Source organism: Melospiza melodia, chromosome 5, assembly GCF_035770615.1.
Source record: "Melospiza melodia melodia isolate bMelMel2 chromosome 5, bMelMel2.pri, whole genome shotgun sequence".
Taxonomy (NCBI): Eukaryota; Metazoa; Chordata; class Aves; order Passeriformes; family Passerellidae; genus Melospiza; species Melospiza melodia.
Genome location: NC_086198.1, coordinates 29,686,929 through 29,710,875, shown reverse-complemented (window position 1 = coordinate 29,710,875; position 23,947 = coordinate 29,686,929). Strand labels below are relative to the sequence as shown.

The window sequence follows — 23,947 nt, the reverse complement described above, 5'->3', positions numbered from 1 at the left end:
ATGGGTGTCTTTGCTTTGCTGACTTACTTCACAAAATTGGTTTATTTGAAATGAACCATATTTGATTGCATGGAAGAATGAAGCCTTTTTTTTTTTTTTCATTGTAGATGTTAAATGAAAAACTGTTCATTATTTTATAGCTGTACTCTGCATAGAAGGTTTGTTGGAATGTTGATCTATTCTGTTTTTTTAAAGCGTTTTCAAGTCACTTTCATTAATGTAAACTTTATGATGGCTGTGGTTTTTAAGGAGTATCTAGAAATTAAAAAAGTTGTGAAGATTTTCTTTGCTGTTTGCCTTGCTTTATAGAAAAGCTAGTTATAGATTTTGTACCATACATTACTACTCAGAGATGCATGATTCAGAAATTGGTGGACCTTTACTAAGTTATGTTTTCTGAAAGTATTTGATCTAGAGTAGATAGGTCACAGAGCAATAATTGCAGACTACTGAAAGAATTGAAGGGTGATTTATGGAATATTCTGCTGTTGTGGGAATATTTCTTAGGAAGTCCCATTGTGACAGTGTTGGAATCAAACATTACCACAACATTTAAAAATGCAATCCAAGTAATTATCCTGGAGTGCGGAAATGGGAACTTTTGTATTAAACCCATTAGATTTTTAAAGCAGTAGTGAAAAATGTTGACTTACCAGGTATACATTTTTTTAGCACTAACTGCATTCAGGGTAGCTCTGCAAAGGGGTTCATTTTGCAGTGTTGGAGCTGACTTGTCTTATTAATAGCCTGCACCCGCCTGTGGAAACCTAAAAATGGTATTGCAGTATCTGATGTACAAAGGACATTGTACGAGTACTGAGCAAGTGCACCTGCATTCCTGGCAGAAAATAACCATTTTTCCCTTCTCCCTCCAGAGAAAGGAGTATATGCCAGTATTTTTAAGGACATATAAACCATCTTTATGCTGTATATAATAATTTTAAATGCTTTTGTTTTCTCCTTTTGTGTTACTTTCATGCCGTCTGTGTGGTAGTTCTTTACGAGATATGCTCAAGTCAGTTCAGAGCAAAAATATAAAGAGGAATTAAGTTGACTCTTTTCTTTCGTGTCCGTTTTTGTATAGATCACATCACAAAATGAGCATTGTGTGATACCCAGGTTTTCATTTTGTGATTAGCTGAGAATGTTTTCTTTTTCTTGTTTAGCAGGCCTACTTAAAGGCCAGCCGATAGATCCTGGTGCTGTCACCATATTGTACAACTTGATTTTATGCCTTATGTTACTTATTCTTCAGTTATTTTGAAGTTTTCTTCTTTTTCATCTGTGTCACAGTACTAGGTAAAGTCCCTTAATAAAACCTTTATTTGCCCATCTGCTTGTTCTTTAAACGTCTAAAGCATTATCTAAATGGTGATACCTTTGTGATGCTACTGTAGCACTCCACTCACTCAAATGAGATCGATTTTCTTTGTGTGAGATGCTCAGAAGAGATATGAGAAACATCCCAAGTTTCAGTTCACTGTCTAGATAACATTGTAAGGCTGAAAGGAAGACAGGTGCAGAGATAGGAAATGACTTAGCTGAACTTTTAAGGCAAATTCCTGAAGATCCCAAAGCAGAAGCCAAGTCTCCTGTGTCCCATCAATATTCTCTTTATCTTTCCCAAGGAAGCATATGAGTATTGTGGAAAATATCTTGGCAGATATATTTTATGCCTCTTGTCCTACATCAGCTCTGTCCCCTTGTGGATCTGCATCCTCATTCCCTCTCCCTGCACGTCAGCCCCTGCCCATTGCAGTGCAGCTCTGCTCCTGACTTCTTCCAGGGCTTCCCCTCCTCTCCTACAGCTGCTGTTTGCTTTGGTCATTGGCTGCAGCTTTATTTGCACATCTCTTGGGTTTCTGCACATTTGTTCTGCCTCCCCCCCCCTCAATCCCTGTGTGCCACCTCTGGATCAAGGCAGCTAAAACAATTTCCTCTCACTTCAGCTGTCACGCTACACCAGCCCTCGCAGCTTCCTTCATTCTTCCACATTAAATTCAAGCACCAGACTTTGAAAAGGCCGTGTGATAGTGCCCGTGTGTGAGACACTGCATTGGTTTGTTCCCCCTGTGCTCCTCCCATGGAGCAAAATGCCTTTTGAGTCCAAGTTCTGAAATGCCAGCCTGTTTCCCTGGTTGCCCTGTAGTTCCCTTCTGCATTAAATACCTGCTGCCTCTTCAGGAGTGCTTCTGTGGGGCTTTACAGAAATTAAATTATACAGTTGTGATTTAAGCCTGGTTGAAGAGAGTGAAGTATATGGGGAAAGTTAACCTCAGCTGTGCATTTCTGCTGTATATCCTGCACTTCTTCAGCATGAGAATGTACTCAAACTTAGAGTTGTTAGATTGCTCTGTGATACAGAACACCTAAGAAGATCTGAAAAATCTTAAACCAATTGTTTGCTTTTCACTAGAAGAAAAATTCCAATCCTGTTTGGAAAAAAAAAAAAAAAGTAATGTGATCTCTCTTGAGGGTGACACCAAAACTCCTTCCCAAATTAAAAAGAAGAGATGCTCATAATAAACACCCATGACAACTCACCAAGATCATTTGGAAAGGGTAAAGAATGGAATTTGAAGTGTCTTCAATAATAAGAATCTCAAAATGAGTGCAAAATAGCAGAGAAGAACAAATTGGAATTATGTAAATACAGGCTCTAATAATGCATTGTATTTTTGGTTCATTCAGGCCAGCACAATTACCTGTGTGCGGGAAGGAACGACTGTATAATTGATAAGATTCGGAGGAAGAACTGCCCAGCCTGTCGATTACAGAAATGTCTGCAAGCTGGAATGAATTTAGGAGGTAAGCAGAATATTAATAGTTCAGTCTCTTAATTTGATTAGGTGAAAACATTGGAAATGTGCAGCCTTTTTATAGTTCTGGCAGCTGCATAATCTCAGAAGTTTTAAGGTGGGATTATCCTGAAGAAGTGCTTAATAGCTGATAAACTCTATTGTCATTCTAAATTGGGGTTTGGACGTGCCTTTTTTATGGCACAGAAAAAAGAAAAGTGGGTGTTTTATGATGACAGTAATTTTAGTAGCATACCATAAGCTAAAAATGTTAAGGTTTCAACTATTGCATAGTTTTTTGGGGTTTTGTTGGGTTTTTTTTTTTTTTTGATGAGCATTCTCCTGAATACTGGAAAACGTGTTACACCATCGTGAAAGCAAATTCACACATAGTGAAACCTCTCAACTTCTTTGGTGCTTATTCAGCATTTTTGTTGATTATTTTCTGTGACTGTAAGGATGTGCAATAATTTTGATGATGTTACTGCATTGTTCGTATACCAGCAACAACAAGGAAAAATGTTTTCTTACTAATTGTCAAAAGCATACTGAAAACAGTGTGATAACAAAATTTATAAGAGTTTTTTTCTGTTGTTTTAATCCTACTATGGTAATGGCTATGTGTTTATTTCTGTGCTTCAGTGGATTTCCTGTCTCAAGCCATCATCTGAGCAAATGCTATTACAAATGCCTTTTTGCCACCACTCCTGTGTTTATGATGCTGTCTGTGAATAGGGATTGGGATACTGCTGCAGGTCCTTTCGCTGATGTACAAGGTTATCCTTCCCTTAGAGTGTTTTCACTGTACAGAAAATTACAACACGGTCACATTAATTCCTCCCTATCTCAAAATTCACTTTTTGTCCTCCTGGACCTATTCTCCTGGCAGCCGAGTTTATTTCTACAGATTGAGTTGCTTTGTCTTTCATAGGTTGTGTGCAAAATCCTGGTTCCTGCCTGCTGCCTTTTCCTACCTCCCAGACTTCTTTTTTCTATCTTGTCTCCTGGCAGAAATACTCAAACAAGCCACATCTTACTTTTTCAGAGAGAGTAGCCCTGTTAGGCTCTCTTTCAACCCCCTTCCCAATTCTGAGATACTACATTGCACCTTGTTTCCTTTTCCCAAGGGAAAACAGGGCCAGATCGTGGCATGCTGGGGAGGTGACAGCTTTCCCTTGATTTTGATCTGTACTGTTCAACCTAGCAAGGGAAACAAAATGCCTTTGTTTGATGAAGCAGGAGCTCCATGGCAGCAGCTCCTTCATCCCAGAAAACTAGTGCTGGAAATCATTGTGGAGCAGGGAGGTCAGCTCTCTGCAGTGCTGGGAATGTTGCTGCATCCTGCTGGCACCCCCCTGGATGTGCAGTGCCAGTGGAGCTCCAGCAAACCCAGGGCTTGAGAACCTTTGGAAACAGCAGCAGGGGACATTTATCTGCAATGTCATGAGTTCATCCCTGTGATGTCCAGGTGGGTTTCAAAGGATCTGTTCCCATGATGTCCTCCGCAGAAAAGCAAGGCAGGAGGGAAACTGCCTTTTTTTTCCCCCCCTTTTTTTTTTTTTTTTTATATTGACTGGGAATGCTGTAAATGAGGAATGCATTGAAAAATCCTCTCTTTCGTTGGAGCTTGGTAGACTGCTGGAAATCATAGTTTGCAACCTGTGTCTGTTGCAGCTTTGGGTCCCTCACTACAAGAAAGACATTGAGGTGCTGGAGTGAGTCAAGAGGAGGGCAGTGAAGGTCTGAAGCACAGGTCTGATGAGGAGTGGCTGAGGGAGCTGGGGTTGTTTGGCTCCTTAGGAAAGGAGGCTCAGGGGAGGCCTAATCACTCTCTACAACTGCCTGAAGGGAGGGTGTAGCAAGATGGTGACCAGTTGGTCTCTCCTCACATGAAACGAGCTAAGGGATGAAAGAAAATGGCTTAAAGTGAGGTTTAGATTGGATTTTAGGAGAAATATCTTCACTGAAAGGTTGGTCAGACACAGAAGTGGGCTGGCCAGGGTGGAATTACCATCCCTGGAAGTGTTCAAAAAACGTGCAGATGTGGCACTTGGGGACAAGGCTTGGTGGTGGACTTGGCAGTGCTGGGTTAGCAGTTGGACTCTATGTTCTTAGAGCTCTTTCCCCAACTTTAATGTCTGTGACTCTTTGACCTGGAAGGCCAAATCTGACTGCAGTGTGCAGCTGGCACGCAGTTCAGATTTGCAGTTCAGCTGTTTCAGTGATTTTCATCACAGAGAGAAACTTCAGGGGAAATTCTCACTCCTGATTTGATCTCCTTATGCCACGTAAAGAAACCAAAATGTGACAAAGGAGGTCTTTCCATCACTGCCATGAACGAGATGGCAGAGGAACAGTTCTGGATTTCCATGCACTGCAGTGCCTTCTGCTTGATCAGAGAGGGAAGGGCAGGCTGGAGGGAGAGGGGAGGGCTGCCAGAGACAGGTAAAGCACCCTCAGCCCAGAGGCAGCATTGCTGTTTAGAGAGCCTCAAGGGCTCCCAAATCCTGCTGATGGACCTTCCAGCCTTTGAGCCAGCCCAGCTCTGGCAGGAAATGCTGGGAGCTTAAGAATTTTTCTCTCCTTAGGCCATCTGTCTCCAGTGGTGAGCTCTGCATTGGACATCTACAGAGGAGCAACACAGCATCTCAATTTTGGGATCTTCTGTGTGCTGTTGCAGGGCATTTCTGATATGTTGGAAATCATCACAAAAAATGGAGGTGGAAATGGCAAAAAGATATATTAATTCATATTTGAAAATTGTGCTTTCATATGAAATGCCAAGGTTTGGTACTAATAATTTTTTTCATATTTAGCTTGAAGAGAATGAGTAAGGTCATATTATGAAGACTCATTGTGGGTTGTAGTTTCATGCAGTCAGTCTGTTTTGCCAAGCATATACATTACTCCAGTAAAAATGGGCTTTTACCTGTTTCTGGCTTGGACTTACAGGCAAAATGGGCAAGTATGTTGTTAGGTATTATGAACAGTAAGGAACTGGAGAAAAATGAATTTATAAATGCAACCTAAAGTTCTCTTTGCAGCAGAGTACTCTCTGTGCCTGTGACACACTGCACTGTGCTGTGCTCTTGGTGGAGTAGTGCCAAGCTCAGCTCTCACCCTCCAAAGAAAAGCAAATGTAAAAGCAAATCCCAGATTGTATCAGAGGTGCTGATGTGCTTGGTTTGTGAGAAATAGAGTAAGATGATATGCAAAATGGTCATCAGCATAGCTCAGGGTTGGAAAGTCTGCAAGTTGCTGAAACCATGGGCATTTATTTTCTACTTGTGCATAACTATGATGTTTTATCCCCTCATTTAAAGAAAAAAAAAAAAACAAAAAAAAAAACAAAACAAAATACCAATCTTCCAGTGGATCTAGAAGAAATGTTGCATTAGGGAACAAGGTCGTGTTTCCCATGGGCAGGAAAGGAACTTGACTCTCCTTTGCCTCCTCCCCATGTAAAGATGGGAGTGAAGGACCCCAGGCTGCCCCCACCCAGCTCCTCCCACCAACTGAAATCGGGGGGTTATGAAGAAAATTTTGTAATTTCACAGTTTGAGATTGTCTTCCTGCTCTTACTGAAGATACTAATCTCTATAATGGAAAACTGGAAATCAGAAATAGTGTTCCATGTTTCCTGCAGCACGTTTTTGCACAATCTCTGATTAATCTACTGATCTTTTTTCTTAGGGTTTTTTTTCTCTTTTGGTAATATTCTTTCTCAATATTTTTCAAATAGTAAAATAGAGTGCTTTTGTACTCTGTCAGTCTTTCTGTTTTGTTTTGATGGCATAACTTCTACTTTCCAGCATGCTAATTTTTTTTTTTCTAAATTAAAAAAAAAAAAAATTCAGCAGCATGCCATGATGAGGCACCTTGTAAAAAATACATGTAATTCAGTGATACAAAATGCACCTTTTTGTGAATGCTCAGCCAAAATAATTTGGCACTTTTATTGTTTACCTCCTCGTTTTGTTTGTTGAAAAATTGAAGCATTTTCTAAGCTCTTACATCCTTTAATAATCTTTAGAAAATTATTCATCAAGTCAGCAAATAATTTACCTAATTATGTTATTGTCTCGATTTTTGTTTTGATTTTATAAGAAGCATCTGCAACCTGTAATTTCTGCAAAGCTGAAGTTGCCAAGTATCACATTAAATCATCCTTCTCATTTCCAGAAGGTATGTGTGCGCTCTGCAGACAGCTATATCCCATTTGGCAAGTAGGACTCCAAAACTTTTTTGGGAATCATATTTTGTTTGTTGTTTTGTTATCTTTTTTTTTAACTCCAGTGACATATGCTAGGCTTAATTGTTGGAAGAGATTCAGAGTGAGCAACTGCACTATGAAGGTATGCTGGCCCATTTTTGGTTTATGCTCTTTTCAAGATTCTGTAATTAATTTTCAGTTAATTACGGACCAGAACGATTTCACGGATTTGGGAAGTTTCTTCCAGCATGTGCTGTGATTGGATTTGGCCAGGCTCTTGCTTTCGCACGAGACGTTTTCCTTTGGCTCCCGCCTCGTGCTGCTGTTCCTCAGTTGTGTCTGTCCCCGTGGTCCCACATCTTGGCATGGGGGTCTTGTGCCACCACCAGCTGCATCCTGTAAGGCAGCAGCCCCTGGGATGTGTCCCACAGAGCCTTCTGGTGTCACTGCCATGTGCTGGAGCCTGGAGAGTGGGAATGTTTTATGTGGTGTCACTTGGGGTGACCACCACCCCACTTTCGTGGGCAGATTGATCCTCACACCTCGGATGGGACCTAGTGGCCAGGCATCCCTCCCCGTTCTGCAAGTTCAGAGAAGGTTCCTCTTCTGCCATGGGATGTGCCATATGTGCAGAGGGGACAATAATGTGTGCAAAGATCAGCACCATGCAGGGCTGGAATCCTTCCCTGCCTCAGCTCCCCTGTGAAACACTGCCAAGACTTCCCAGCACTGGTATCCCACAGCAGTGAGGAGCAGCTTGCTGAGGGACCCTTTGGATCTGGAAGGGACATAAAATAGATTTCACCTTGCAAATTGCACAGTTCATCATTCTGTCTGCAGAGGCTGCCTGTGAAATCCGAGTCTTGGGTCCGCATACATTTACATATGTAAGACACTTGGTGCACAAGATGCTGGGTGTGATTTGTAGGCTTCACTGGCAGATACCCTTATTTTTTATACATTGAAATATTTCAATAATCTGAAAAATAGGTTAATTAAGATGACCAGTAATAAGATATAGTAGTTCAGCTTTCTGCTCAGCTTTCTATTTTCTGCTTAAGAACTCATACTAGTAGGGTTTTAAATTGCACTATTATTTTCAGTTACTGGAGCTTATATGGTTTATATTATCATTGTTCCTATCTTTTTGAGAAAAAAAAAGAAAAAAAACCTGAAAACCCGGAGAAAACATAAATACAGCAAAAGTGTATCCTCTTATTTTTCTGTAGAATTTTCTACTAACTGTGATTTCATAAATTTTAAAGGAAAATAAACCCCTTTGTGTAAGGCACAAGCAATTTGAGGTATACATATGGTTAAATTTTATTTTTCATTTAAACTTTAACTGCAAAGTATTTTGAAATGCCATTAACTTTAATGCATTTTTATTTGCATTTATTATGTAGCATTTTCTTCTGAAGGAATCCAGTCAATAATTTTTTAGCTTGAACATTCAGCTGGGTTTTTAGCAGTTGTTTCAACAGACCATTAAAAACACCAGCAGGCTGGAAAGGACCTTTAAGTAATAAACAATACTATTTAAGTAATAAGTAACAAACAAATAAATAATATTTAAGTATGTAATAAATAAGTAATAGATAATTATAAGTAATAGATAATTTGCCTGTTGCTTATAAACCTGCCATTGAAGATGTTGTAGGAGCCAATTTGTTCAGCAGTTAACTTTTCCTGCTTTTGTGTCCATCTAAGTCCACGTGTAGTGCTCTTGCCCTGCTTGTGGTGTGACCCTCTAACTTTCCAACTTTCATAATCCTCATGAATGGAATGTTTAGATTGGATGTTAGGAAAAGTTTCTCCACTGAAAGGGCTGTCAAGCATTGGAAGAGGCTTCCCAGGGAAGATGTTTTCCTTCAGAAACCATGTAGATCTGCTGCTTAGGGACATGGTTTGGTGAACTTGGCAGTGTTGGGTTAATGGTTGGACTCAATGATTTTAAAGGTCTTTTCCCACCTAAATGATTGTGTGATTCTTGAATATTGTAGATAACTATGAGAACAGTCACATGCAGCAACTATTAAGAAATTATTTGTGAATGACAGTTAAAAATGCAGAATTTTGAAGAGGACTGGTAATGTCAGAGTAATCTCTCGGGCATCAATTAAAAGCAATATTGAAAGTGTGTCCTTGGCATTTTGCTGATGATTTTATTCTGTTTGCAAAGGCAGTGGAGAAGATGCACTGTAGGGGTTCAAGAGCCCACACCTCACATCCAGCAGTCCCTGATCAAACTCTAATCGTGTTCATGCTTTGTTTTTTCATGTTTTCCTGATTCCAGCTCTCCCTTCTGCAAGAGCCCAGCTGCCAGCAACATTTGTCTTGCCTCCAGGAGCAGCCTTTCAGGCTTTTGGTGTGGGGCTGCTGGGCTCCAGACTTCCCCTTCTATCCTCTGGACTCTCCACCGTGCCACTCAAGGCACAGCACCCTTGGTTGCCAGCCCTGCAAAGGAGCTGTGGTATCCAGGCTGGGCTCCTGCTGGCAGTGTGTCCCAGCCTGCCTGCTGTCCTGCAGTGCTGCTGTGCACGCAGGCTCTGGGGGTGATTTTGGCTGTGCAGCACTCCCTGTGCAGGCTCAGAGCCTGCTCTTTCCCCAGAGCTTCACATGCTGTACATGGGGCCTAGCTTTGGTTCAAAACACAGGATGGGTGATCACAGTTTTCTAAGAGGAAGATTTTCAGCATTTCTCAAAAGTTGTTATGCGCAGCTCCTGGTGGTGCTTTGTTTTTTCCTGAATCACCAAATTATCACTTCCACAGTGATATTATTATTACAATTTCCTTCCACAGTGCTGTAACTCCATATCCTTTTTACTCTTCCTCACAGTAAAAGCGTAGTCTTTGTGGTGAAAACCTGCCTGTGTCTCCTGTTCCTCTTTTTCCAGAGCTGCTGGTTGTCACCAGAACCCTTTAGAAACCTGCTCCTGTGGTTTGTGATGATGTGTTTCCATTACTCACTTCCCCATCACGAGAGAAGCTGTAGGAGCAGGAGGAACTTGTCCTTTTCACCGAGCATTGCTTCAGAGAATTTCCACCTGAATAACAGGGCACGAAGATTTAACTTGCCATGCTTGCAACAACCTTGGCCAAAGCAGGGTGGGCTCACAATGCAAAATTGTGGGTTTTGTTATTCATCTTATTTCCTGCTTTTTTCTCCCCACCAATTCCCAATTGCATGGCTTTCCATTTTTTGTATCTGCGTTTTGCTTAAATAAGTGTGAGGTGTGGCAGGAATACCTGGCTCAAAAAGCAGCTCTTGGAGCCCAATGCCAGCAGGTTATGAAGGGAACATTGGGCACATTTAAGCCTTAGGAGTACACAGCAGCAGGAAGCTGGTGTTTAACAAAGAGGGAGACAAGGTGAAGGCACTGGATGGAGTGTTTCTAAACCACCCAGTACACATCTTCCTGCACACTGGGGCTGGTGATTTGTGTGCTTTTGTGGTTCTCTGCCGTCAACTTTCCCAGATCATACAAATGGGTGATGGCAGAGATTTGCCATTACCCTGGAGAATGGTTGGTATTACCTACAGAGTGTTTTCACTAATGTTCAGGGTGATTTATTGAAGCAGGAGATTAACAGGGCTATACTCTCTTTTTCTTTTTTAATGACTAATCATGAACTAGATGGTGAAAAATATGGCCAAGATGGCTGCAGAAGATAAACAGCCTGGTCGTATTTCACAGGTAGCTTTGCTGTTCTGGGAAGTGGGGGAGATAATTTCTAGAAGGTGAGGGACAGACCAGCAGCATTCAGTGTATTAGGAGTAAGGACATTTGACAGAAATCTGAGTTGATAATAACTGGGGATATGAAAGTCATACAGATGAGGAGACAAAGGATCTCACAATTTTTATTGCTTGGGGAAAAAAAAAAAAATCAAGTGGGAGTGTGGTAATGACATACCCAGAAAGACCACAGAGGGAAGGGCAGCACTTACAAAGCTTAGTTCTAGCAAGAACAAGAATGAAACACTCTTAGGCATGAAGTGGAAGTCTGGGCACTCAAGATACAGAATGAGAGTTATGGCAGAGTTTGGTTTTGAAGGACTCTGAAACACTTGTTGGGAGAGCCTTTGTCTCCAATGTAAATATGAAGTTTTGTACATGGTAAGTGTCTGTCAGGGTTTTATCGTGTTGTGATCAGGATGGAGGGCACATAAATCATGTAACAGACATGGAACATTGGGTATCAACCCAAATAAAAGCAAGAGGGAAGACTTGGATGAGGAGTGCCTTGCAGAAGGCTGGGTGTGTTGGGAGGAGCGTTGTTGCTTGGCATAAGGCAGAACCCAGTGACCATAGCCAAGAGTGCTCAGTCTGGTACACTCAAAATCTGTTCTCCAAAGTATCCTTAACTTTCTTTTTAATCAAATTATTACCAATGCTCACAGTTGAAGCTGCTGATGTTTCATTCCAACAGGTGTCTTGGAGTTGCAGGTGATCTCATCTTTGCATTTGTTGTTGACGTTTTACTGCTTGTCTTTATTTGATGTCAAATAGAATAATCAAAACCACTGATGCATTTAGTAGACAACTCTTAGCTCAAGAATTATTGAATTTGCCATACGCTTGAAGAATGAATAAATAATCAGTAAAAAATGAGTTTTGGGAGCATCTGAAAAGGACTGATTAAGATTGGCTTTCATCAACATTATAATTTACTTTTGTACGCTTTTTTTTAAGGCTTTGTTTATTGGATGATTTAAATATTTAGTAAATACATTTCTTTTGAAATTAATGAAGAAGTACAAGAGAGAGCTTTATATACCAAAAATGTTAGATGTGAGATTGTGTTATGTGATTTTGGGATTTAATATGCAATATATATGGGGGGAAATTTTCATACTTTAGCCATTTCTCATTAAAAAGCTTTATCAGAACCAGCTTGATTTGATTTTAACAGGAAACCGCTAATTGGCATTTGGTGAAAGTTGTTCCCACACAGGGAGGAGTACCCCTATGAAACTGTTATTTTTCATTTAATTATCACTTTGAGGATTGCTGAGAAACAAGCAAATGTGTTAGACATTTTCCCTGACAACCTAAATATTCCTGTAAAATGCACTTTGGATCTTGGCTTTCTTTTGTCACTTCTATCTGCTCTCTCTTCATGAATGCTTAGCCTGAAACTCAACTTAAAAAAGGGATTAATTCCTCTGTCTCTTACCCAAACACTCCCCAGTGCTCATCCCTGTCCCATGTGATAGACAGGGGGTAACCTGAGCTTCACCCTTGGGGCAGGCCTCAATATACACAAGATTTGGTCTGGGCTTTCACCTGAAGATTTTTGAGACAACTGCTGCGTGCAAACGTTGGTGTGAGGTGCCACCTCCCTGCAGCTGTTTGCATTTCACTGCTCAATGACTCCAGGCCTAAGTGTAATCAGAAGAAAATGTGGTTTTTTTCATTAAAACATCTAAGATTTCTCATGAAGTGGGCATGTAATTACTCAGAATAGTGTTCTTCCAGAGTGGTTCCTTGTTATACTGAAAGGACATCTAGAGAAGGGTCCTTTTGAGGATCCAGTGGTAATTGTAATGATTACGTGCATAACAAAGTAGAGAGTAAATATGTAAATCTACAGTTTGGATCAGAACTCAAAAGCATCTTCAGTTTCATTGTTGGAAACCAATGTGATGGCATTTTTGGTACAGACTAGGATGTTGAGAAGTGCAAGTTGAGGCGTGGGGAAATGGGATACCTGAGAGCAGCTGCTGAGGGATGGCAGGGAAGAAAGGAGAGAACAATTGGGTAATGATCATGAGTTAAAGTCAGCGAGGTGAAATTGTTGCAAAAATAGGCAAAGTCTTGTGTGATGCCAAGGAATCACTCTGTTTCTTGTCAGAGCTGGCAAGTGTGGGCCTGATGATTGTGTCTGGTTTCAGCACTTCTGGGCAGGGTGGTGGGGATGGGGCAGCCTTGCAAAATTGTCACGTATGTTCCTGTGGCTGTTGGTGGGATTGCAGTACCTGTGGTACCTTTGTGAAGGATGTGCCTCTCATGTCTTCTGGGACCTGTCCAGTGTGAATGTCCTGTAGGTCCCTTTTTAACCTGTTCTGTTTTTTCGCATCAGGTCTTCAAATTTAGAAAGGTTTCTTTAAGATCTAAACTGAATCTTCCTGAAATTTCATATCATGTATCTGAAGAAAGGTGTGTACAGACTAGAGACTGTCCAGGGAAGAACAAGAATAATAGCATGCTTAGGAAAAGAAAAAAAAAAAAAAAGAGTCAAAAAACTCATTTCTTGTTAGTGTAGAAGGGAGAGGCTTTAAGAAGGTCATGATACCAGTCTTTCAATTCAAAAAGTGGTGTAAAAGAGGACAGGAATGATAAGTTGTTCTTTTTGGCCACTGGGAGAATGATGGGGAGAAATCAACTTTACTGCAGACAAAATTGATGCAACGTTGGAGATGCTGGGAAAACACTGAGGAGTTAGATAGTGGTGGGATATTGTGGAATTCTCTTTATTGGAGATTAATAACATACTGAGTTGGGCAAAGTTCAGTTGATCCTGCTCAAGGCAATTGGATAAACTGCTTCAGATATATTGTTTCTGTGCTTTACAGGCCTGTGCTCCAGCAGCATTGCACTGCATCATTTATTAGAATCTGTTCCAAACAAAGCAAAATGCAAACATTTCTGAGGTTGTTCTGTAAGTAGCCAAAGTAATATTTACCTAGGTGCAGTCTGTTTTATGAGGAGTTTAAATCCAACCAGAATAATGAACCAAAACACATCCAGGTGAACATAATGAAAATAGTCCACAATAACCATTAAAATATGCATCAGAAGGTCTTTCTTCTATCTGTGTTTTACCTCCCTTTTTGGTATCCAGATGTAAACCAAGAATAAGAATTGTATTTATGGATGGTCCTGGCTCTTTGCAGGGTCTGACTAAAGGCAAATAAAATGTGACATTTCCATAGATCAGACTTCATGCATGTTTACTCCTTGTCTTTAAGCTGTCCAATCCTGTCAGATTAAAGTGTTATTTATTAATTAGTAAACAGTATGTCAGACTATGTCATTGTTTCAGTTATGCCTTCCATTTCATTCCACTGAATTCAATCATTGGATTGGAGCTACTCATCCAGTAAAAGCTTCCTTCTTCCAGTGGAGGATAAGAAATTTGGAAATTTTCTTCACTTTGTTAATTAGACTGCTGATTCCTTGCTCAACAGCAAGTTTTCTGTCACTTTCTCCTCTGGGTCACAGCTGTCAGAAACAGATTTTAAAATTTATTTTGCCATGTGAAGCCAGGACCTTTGTTTTCTTCCTTACCAGCTGCAGTCTTGCTTTCTTTGCATATTTAGGCAGACTACTGGGTCTCTTCAGCATATCCCAAACACTACTGCAGAAATCACCCTTGAAAGGCCTCTGCTCTGCAAGGGTCGAGTCCTTTTGGCAATGTGTCTTACATGATAAAGTAATTTTGTGCTCTCCTTTTAAGTCCCTGTACAAGTTGTCCCTGCTTCAGTAGTTGCTTTTCGTTTGCTTCCTCCCCTTGGTCTCTCCAGTTAAAGCAGTGACTCATCTGCTTGCCTGTGGGCCTCCAGATTTGTACCTGATCCTTCCTCTCACACATGGCACAACAGGAGTTGGACTCGTGGATCCTTGTGGTCTCCTTCCAGCTCAGGATATTCTGTGATTCTAACACTTGGGGTCACATTTAGAGGTTCTTTGTCTTCTGGAGCTACCTGAAAATCAGTGGTTTGCTTCCCAAAGTGGGCAGTGGGTTTTATGGAAGCTTTAGGGTTCTATCTTGGTTGTTCCTTCTGTGTTTCTGGAAGAAAATAAGTGTGCTTGAGTGCACTTTGTAGGGAAAATTGTATAATGCTGTAGGATCTCATTTGTATTACTGCTTTTCACTTTATTCCATGCATTCCCAGGCATATGTCTCTGTGTATATATGAAGTCTGTATTATTGTCTAGAAAATTCTCAGCAAAATCTCATTCCCATTGTGCTAGACAACTAAGTGAAAAAACGTCTGTACCAAGATAGCTCAAAATTTTCATGTCAAGATACAACAGATTTGGGGGAAGGGAAAACACTATTTGTGGTAGCAGTAAAATAGCTAATGAGAACAGATGTCAGCTCATTGAAGTAAGTGAGGCAAAGTCACCAGGAAAACATGATGAAAAGATTCAGAGGAGAGAAGAGTGGCATTTTGATGGAGCATTTATCTGTACAAAGGTGGAGGCGCTGAGCGAGGGCCTAGAGAAGAATCTGCCTTGAGTCAGAGCTGCCTGGAGGGGAGAACTGGCGCCTTTGGTAACTGTGGTGCAGCAAGGTGCTGGAGGTTGTTGGTGGAGAGCAGAGGGAGGTGGCCGTGGCAGGGTGTGCGGGAAATGCTGAAGCATTTGGCATGGTCTGGGAGGGGGAACGCTGGCAGCTGGGGAGGCTGGGCCGGAGGGGGTGGCTGGAGCTCAGGTGTGCAGCTCGGGCACTGGAGCTCAGTGGAGGAGCCCAAGTGTTGGAAATGCAGGTGTGCACTGGCTGGGGTACAGAGGTACAGGTGGCCACAGTGAGTTTGTTTTGCAGCATATTGTCTACCCTCAGGCTGCCTAGACTGCTAGTGGTACAGCACACGCTTAGAAATAATCCCAAATTATACCTTGTCTGAAGTGCTTATAGTGATTTGCACCTCCCCTGCCTTGTCTTTTATATTTTGTGTATTTACTCCAATTGCTGCTTTCTCTTCTCTATCTTTTTTAAACATCCACCACTTTTTGTGTCCTCTGCTGTGTCCATTCTGATTTCCCCTCTCTGTCCACTGAGAGGCTTTACTAGAGGTAGCATATGTTTTTAAAATGTGCTTTTGATATCCCCTGTGGGTTCAAACATGCATAGAATATCATAAAGATCTCTTGGGTGAGGATCAGCTTGGTCCTGGCTCTGGCAGAGCTTTACAGATGTGATTAAATAAAAGTCTTAGTCATCTGAATTGTGACTTTAGGTATACAAACAGTAAATGATTTTCTGATGGACATCAAGGCAAGCTCTGAGTATCATCTTTAAGGAAAAATAAATTTAGATTCCAGGGGATTGTCATTGCAAGTCTTGTGATTCATCCTACATAGAACTACAGCTTATTTTCTAAACTTCAGACTTGGCTTACTTTTTTTACTTTCAGAGTACTAGAAATGAGTGAATCTGCAGAGCTTTTAAAATTGTTCGTCTTCTAAATTTGAACACTAGTACAATTCTACAAACAAGATACTACTCTCTTAGAAATCTGCTGAATTAAATAATAATATTTAAGATAAGGGGCTTATCTACTATTAAAAACATTTTGTTCTTCGATGTTTCTGGATCCCCTTTTTTTAACAGTAATGTGATGCAAATTATTAATTTTGAGCCTATGAAAAATAGTGATTGGGTGTTGGAGTCCATAACTTAATTTGTGTATATTCCCTGGGCACAAAGGAAGTACATAATGTATAATCTACATGTATTATCTCCCTCTAGACCCAACTTGTGTAAATTTACTATGATATTTTTGAAAAGATAGTGTGATAGTTTACCTACCTTATGGCTACCCTAAACCCTCAAGCTTTACCCTTAAAAATAAGGGATGCTATAATTTGTAGCTGATGTTCATGTTAATTTGAATTCCAAAGCCACTTTACAATAGGGCCACATCCAGATAAATGTCCTGTTATTGGACCTAGAGTAGCATTCCCTGTTGCAGATGACTAGAAACCTACTCAGCATTTCACAGATGGCACAAAAACTCCCATCCTGAGATGGCAGGACCCCTGTTTCATCTTCAAGAAAGGAGACTTCCATGTGAGGGTTCAATAGTAAGGAACCAGCTGTCCAACTGACTTGAATCTTATTTGTTCCACTATTTATTGTTAGAGCTACAGAGAATGGCTGTTGGAAGTGCCTTTTTAAAATCCAGGTTTGTGACTTTTTCAAATGTTACAGACTTTTTCAAATGTTACACCTCATTTCTTTTAATTGGAGCATAAGGACCACCTAAAATACTCAAAAAAAGTAATGACAGATATTTGAGATTTTAACCTCTGGTATATCTGCAGTGTCTTTCTCTATTGTTTGTTTTTCTTCACCTATTGCTCTGTCTGAGGTGATTGAAAAACAGGAGAATTATAATACGATATTCTGGCTGCAATAATGCTGAACAGGAAGGCAAGAAGTCCTGCAGTCGCTGCTACACAGCCATTTGGATGAAACCCTTGTCCTAACCCCAGGCAGGCTTCAGGCTTCAGCTCTGTCGCTGGAAATGCCCCATGCTGGCTCCATCCCCTGGTCAGTGTGGAGAGCTATTTCTTGAGCATTTTCAGGGAGTAATCCTGATGAGTGTAGCTTTTACTCTGCATTTCAGAGGTGGCTTAGTTGGTTTTGTAGCTGGTATTGGAGTGAGAGAGCAGATGTGAAAAACAGCTTTTAAAGAGCGCCTTGGAGTGTGTACTGCTCAGTTTGTATTTAATCTTTACTTGTTGGTTTCTGTGGGAGTTACCAAACCCGTTGAGCTACAGCGCTGGCATGGAGCCAAATGAAAAATACAGTTTTCTTCACTGTAAACATGACTGTCAAGCAGTAATGTTTTTCTCAGCTTCATTTTAAAGGCATTATAATGGAAGAAAATGAAACTAAAACACATTTTTATGCCAGTTTCATACGTGGAAGAATTTTTTTTTTCTTTTAATAAAAAAAACTATTGGAGAATAGAACATACAAACTTATGTCTTAAGTATGTTATCAGTCATCTCTGCTGCAAGATACTTGATGGAGTTGGTAAACCAACACTTTTTTTTACTCAGGTGTAGTTATGGTGCAAATGCATTTTTTTGCCTCTGTAAACATGAAAAATGTGTAGAGTTCTCTTTTTTTAGTCCTGTTGTGATAACAGAAAAAAACATAGTGCCTGAAAAACTTAATGAATAGTAGCAGCAAGCACTAATCTCTGTCTCTTCAGGCTTATTTTTAAACTCTGTTTTCAGTGTCCAGTGGCTCTGTTAACTCATTATCAGACATTCAGCTGAGCTTGCTCATCGGTGCTTTGCTTTTGGGATTTATTTTGTTGAAAAATCTGTAAGTCCAACTTTGTCTTTCTAAGATAAATACAAACCAGGACATCCTCATGTAGGTGCAACTGCACCACATGGGGAACAACTGCATTTTCATTTCCTTTTCTAGGCTGAACTTTCCAGGGTTGCCGGCTTTGCCTATAACTCCCTCTGTTTTATTTTGCAGAGCGAGGAAAATGCTTGTTTAACAAAATGATCAGCTGCTGCATTGTAAAATGAATTTTTGGGTACTAGAGTTGAAAATGACATCTTGAAGAATGGATGTTGCATCCATGTAGCTTGATGCACCAGAGGATAAAAAAACCCTTCGGTTGTGCTTCCTTGTTTGAATGAGTTCTTTTAAGAATTTTGTAATAGCAAAGTAAGAAATAGGATTTGAACAGACTTATAGAAGGATCTTCTCACAATTCTTGTGTCTTGAGACAGATTAAGCTGCAGGGAAACCTTTGCTGACAGATACTTGTCTCACCTCTTCCTTATATCTTCAAATGGACAGCTATTCCTGTGTAGCCTGTGCTAATGCTTTTGGTCATTAGGAGGTTTTTGCATAGATGTGATTAGCTCAACAAAAGAACTTTAAATTTTATTAGGAGCAGTACATTTTTATTTGCATATTCAATTCTTTTATTAAAAAATTCAACTTGCCTCACTTGGTCTGTACGTCTGCAGGCATGGAGGAAATAAGGAATTCTCAAAAGCAGAGACATACATCCTGAAATGAATCAATGAAATTAATTTCCTTCACCTAATTTCCTCCAGCTCTCAGAAGCAAAAGTGATAAAAGTTAAACAAAGATCTCTGAAGTTCTCTGTAGGCTCTCTGAGGGTTGTTTACGCTGAGATCAGCCAGGAAGATCCTTCATGGTGTGATGGAAATGACTGCAAACTGATGTTGGGATTTTGGACTCCTTGCTCCATGCAGGATGTGCTGCAGTAGCAGGGAATTTTATTTTTACCTTTTGAACGCCTTAGTCAAGGAGCATCTCTTTGGGCACCTTCAAGATCTTACATTTGAGTAGTAACATCACTGTTTTCTGTAGCAGTGCCTCATGTTTACCCTACTAAATAATTTTTTTCTGTTGAATCTTGGGATGAACCATCTCCTCTGAGTTCAAGGTACTGTCCCAGCAAGGAAGTGTTGAAAACAAGGGGCTATTGTTGCACTTGGGTGTGCATTGTCCTGGCCCCTGGGCGTCTGTATCCTGCCTCCCTCATTCCCAGCCACTGGCTCTGGGCAGGCAGCCCCAGTGTCCAGGAAACAGTGGCACATTCATGCTGCTGTCACCAGAAATGGTCTGAGGGCAGCAGCAGCTCTGCTCTGAAGGGGGGTTCTTAAAACATTGGTTTGTAGCAGAGTAATGAGGTGGTTCTGGGGGTCTCACTGGGGAGATTCCTGCACCGTAAATAAGAGGAGCAGGAACAAGCGCATAGAGCAAGCTTTGAAAGCATCCCAGGAGGAGGTGGCATGGTGTGCTGAGCTAGAGTGGAAGTGAACATTTTGGAGAGGTGGAAGTTGTCCAGAAAGGATCCTGGAACTGAAGAAAAGGGGTTATATTTAAGGAAAGGTAGGGTAGGGGAATTGATGATGGGAAGAAACTTGAGGAGGTAAACTTGGGAAAGGATATGGACTAGGAAGGGGCTATTTGCAGTAGTATTCCAAGTATGAGAGAGATAGGCTTGTATTTACTGATGCCAGTAAAAGGAATGTTGTAAGAATCAAGAGACAGGAAGATAAAAGTCCAGACAAGGGTTTTACCCGTGTCCAGATAAATAACAAAGATTTCATTTGAGAGAAGTTACCCTGAAAGATCTGCAAACACTTAAACGTAGTTCATTATTTATTGATTTTAAAGATTATTTGTTGTTGTTGTTCCGTTTCCCTATTGCAGAAAGGGTGATGATGGGTTTTTGGTTTGGTTCTTTGTGTGTGATTTTTAAACAGAATTGTCTTGATTTTTAATTCCAGTTTTTTCCTCATGCTATGGCAAAGTTGGGAATGCAACCCACAGGGAATGGCTGGCCTCTCTTCAAGGAGTCAAAGCACTGCAGCATTGCTGGCTTCTAAGAGTACTTAGTAAAGAAAAGTAGGGTGGGTAGAATTAAGGAAAAAAAAAAGGAAATTAAAAGAAAAGGGAAGGCAAATCATCAGAGGCATGTTGGGAGCAGTGAGAAAGGTGTTACATGAAGTTCAGTTTTTCTTCTTTAAGTGGATAAATATTTAAGCTTTAAATATTCAAGAGAAATGTGTAAAGCTGTTATGGACATATCAAAGCAGCAAAAGGAAAGGGGACTTGACTAACTTGAGCTGTTCAAAATGGATTGACTACATTTCAAAGTTGAGGCAAAAGCTTAGGAGGGCTCTGGGTCTGCTAATACTGTGCAGATTTCTTTTGATGACCAATGCAATGCAGATCATGAATTGCAGTCTTGTAGGTGATAAGTGATTACAGCTCTGAAATGTTTAGTTGGCACTGACCACAGTAACTAGGATGTTTTATGCATGTCTTTATGGAGGCAGATACTGGACATTCTGTCATGTATAAAAACATCCAGTAAAGCAGTGAAAATGAGCTCAGAGGTGTCTTTTGGTCCTTTTTCCAGTGTGACGATGCTGCCAGCAGCGAGGTATTTCTTAAGGTCCTGCGCCTGTTTCACTGAAGAGCTTTGAGATTATACTTTGACTTTCATTTCCTGTATAAAGCCCAGAAGCCCAGGGTTTTGCTGCCTTTCTGTACTGACTTGGTTTTCTCATTGCTCACGTTCACAGCCCGGAAGTCCAAAAAGTTGGGGAAATTGAAAGGGATGCACGAGGAGCAGCCCCAGCAGCGGCAGCAGCCGCCCCCGCAGAGCCCCGAGGAAGGGACGACGTACATCGCGCCCGTGACCGAGCCCTCTGTCAACACTGCACTTGTCCCCCACATGTCTGCTATCTCACCAGCACTTACTCCCTCTCCTGTGAAGATCCTTGAAAGCATTGAGCCGGAGATCGTGTACGCAGGATACGACAGCTCCAAGCCGGACACGGCGGAGTACCTGCTCTCCACCCTAAACCGCCTGGCCGGCAAGCAGATGATTCAGGTGGTGAAGTGGGCGAAGATACTTCCAGGTAGGACCGTGACTCATCTGCTGAGATGTCACTTCACTTCACTGTTTCTTGTAGTTCAGAGAAGTATTTGCTTGGCAAATTGCATTGTTAATCCGTGGACTGTGTTGAGAAAACCGGCAACTGGAGTGTGAGAGATGAACCTCTGAGAGAAAATAGTTGGGTTTTTTTCTTATTTCATGTAAAGTTTGTTTCAAATGTCTGTGATTGATGTTTAAAAAGCTTTCATTTTCAGTAATAGCCTCTTAAGAAGAAAACATGTTTTGTCACTGGAATGAAAAATTGTGGTTTTATTTTTTCCGAATTGGGAGTGTTGCTCTTGTTTGTGAATACTGGAAGAGTACTAAGCTATGTGTTTGGTGATGGTTTGACCAGCCCTTGTAGTTCATGGATATTTTCTGGTTTGATCTCTAGGATTTAGAAACTTGCCTCTCGAGGACCAAATTACTTTAATTCAGTATTCATGGATGTGTCTGTCATCGTTTGCCTTGAGTTGGAGGTCATACAAACATACAAACAGCCAGTTCCTCTATTTTGCTCCAGACCTGATCTTCGATGAGTAAGTATTCCTTAATGGCCCTTTTCAGTGCAGGCTGGAAGGATTGCTGTCTTTATTTGGTTTTTCAGGCATACTCATAGTCTAAGAAAATTTCAGCTAATTGTGGCTTAAAAAGCAGCTGAAGTTTTGATTTTTTTCAGTGACTCACATTTCAATTGCCAAAGCTTTGATTACTGCTGTCCACTTCTCCTTATGTATGGGGATGTGTTCTCAAACTGGGACCATCCCACTGGTTTGAAATGTGACTGATGCACAACCACAATTTATAGAAAAGAACATTTTTTGGTATCTACTGGAGCTTGGAAAAATATCCAACTTCTAGGAAATGTGAATGTTTAAATTACTGGGGTTTTTCAGAGCAGTCATATAATGGTGCTTTTGTTAACAATATACAGCTGTTCAATGTGTTTTCTTGACAGTCTTAATTACCCTTCTTTGCGACCGTGAAAGAAGCCAAAATGTTTTTTCAGTAATGAAACATAACTTCTTTTATGATGCATTCAGACAAAAAGAAGGATCAACCATTCTGTCTGAGTATGTGTTCCTTCATATTTTATGTTTGTGTGTGTTTAGTGCTTTGCTTTTGATGACTATAATTTAATTTCTGTTCCATTCTCCTAGTGTTTAATACAAGACAGTAAAGTCAAAAATCTAAGTGAATGCACAGGCTTGCATCATTTGCTTATCCCAGAAAGTTGAGGGGGGTTTTTTAGAGGTAAAAAGGAGACATAATCAATAGGATATGGGTGCACTTGGGGAAAAAAAAAAAAAACCAGCAAAAAACCACAAAACAGGAATAGAATTAACAAAAAAATAACTTACCACTTAATCTCCTGATGCATTCTGAAATCTTTTTCTTGGAAAAGATGCTTTGTCACTGTCTGTCTTAATAGTCTGTCTTTGATTTAGGAATCCCTAAATAATTAATGAGTATGAGATGGGTCCCAAAGCAGTGAGCAATATCAAACAAGGATTGTTTGGTTTGGTTTTTTTTTTTTTTAAGAGGGAGAACTGGTGATTTACTTCATGTGGCCGAAAATGTAGTGTCAGCCATTTTCCATGTTGAAAGCACCTCCATTATGACTTGAACATTAGAGAATTGTCACAGGAAAAAAAAAAAAAAAAGGTATTTGTAGCTAGAAGTAAGTGAAAATGTGAACTTTGAAGAGTTTAGGTCTCTTGGGGGAATGTAGACTAACAGTTCAAACACAAAAGCAGCTTTCCCTCATCTCAGGAAAGTCAGTCAGGGGGTCAGAATTTATTGGACAGAAAAATCAATCCTGCTTGCAAATAAAAGTGTGTGCATTGCTTGCTCTTGTTCTACTGCAGCTAGAAGCTACTTCGAGAATTTGAGATCAATTGAGAGTTTTATGCTGCAAGCCTTGAAGATAAGTGCCTGTAGAATTATATTGAGGTTGAGGTAGGGATCCAGTTGCAAAAAGGAGTGCAAAATTAAAACATCCCAAACCAGATATGTAATTGAGATAGTGGTCTGGTCTCCTGTGAATTTGGCAATATGCTCATTGCAGAGAGAAGGCAATTGCTTATAAATAGAGAAAAAAAAAATTGCCAGGAGATGTAAGAGGGGTACAGGGCCTTTTGAAGTAGTTAATCAGGGCAGAAATTTCGCTGGAGGTGAAAGAGTAGGACATTTGGTGTTCACTCTGAAACAGTGATGGACACATCTCTGGAACGTGAAGGGTTTTCTTTCACGCACACTTTGCTTGTTTCATACTCACTGGGCATCACAGCAGGCATTTGTTCCCAGTCTCTCACATTGCCACTCAGAATGGTGGTTGAGGCTGCATTTGGAGTTCTGAGTTTAGGGCTCTCTGGCAAAGCAAAGTTGTTGAGAAGCTGGCAGAGAGCCAGTGGAGGATGGCCGAGGTGGTCAGGGCTGACTGGGACAGTGAGGGACCTGATGGTGCAATGTGGATTTAATTGCACCCTTCAGCTTCCTAATGAGTGGTAGAAAAGATGAAGTGTGGCTTTTCATGGAGGTGTTCAGGGGAAGAATGAGAGTTTGAGATCCCAAGCTTGAAACAAGACAGTGCCTCCTGGTCAGCAGGAGAAGACATTCCGTAATGAGATGGCGAATCGGCCGAGCAGGTGCCCAGAGAGGCCCTGGAGTCTCAGTCCCGGATGATGTCCAAGCCTTCACTGGGCAGAGCCCCAAGCAGCCTGCTCCAATGACAAAATTAGCTCT

At 40.8% G+C, this 23,947-nt stretch overlaps 1 protein-coding gene across 3 annotated transcripts in view; it reads left to right on the top strand.

Moving 5' to 3' along the window:
* Positions 1-23,947, top strand: part of NR3C2 (nuclear receptor subfamily 3 group C member 2) — a 189,094-nt gene that overhangs the window by 137,019 nt on the left and 28,128 nt on the right. For all 3 annotated transcript variants that reach the window (XM_063156751.1, XM_063156752.1, XM_063156750.1), the window contains 3 exons: positions 2,692-2,808; positions 20,847-21,185; positions 21,597-21,741. In XM_063156751.1, the coding sequence (XP_063012821.1) occupies positions 2,692-2,808; positions 20,847-21,185; positions 21,597-21,741 (601 nt within the window). The remainder of the gene's footprint in view (positions 1-2,691; positions 2,809-20,846; positions 21,186-21,596; positions 21,742-23,947) is intronic.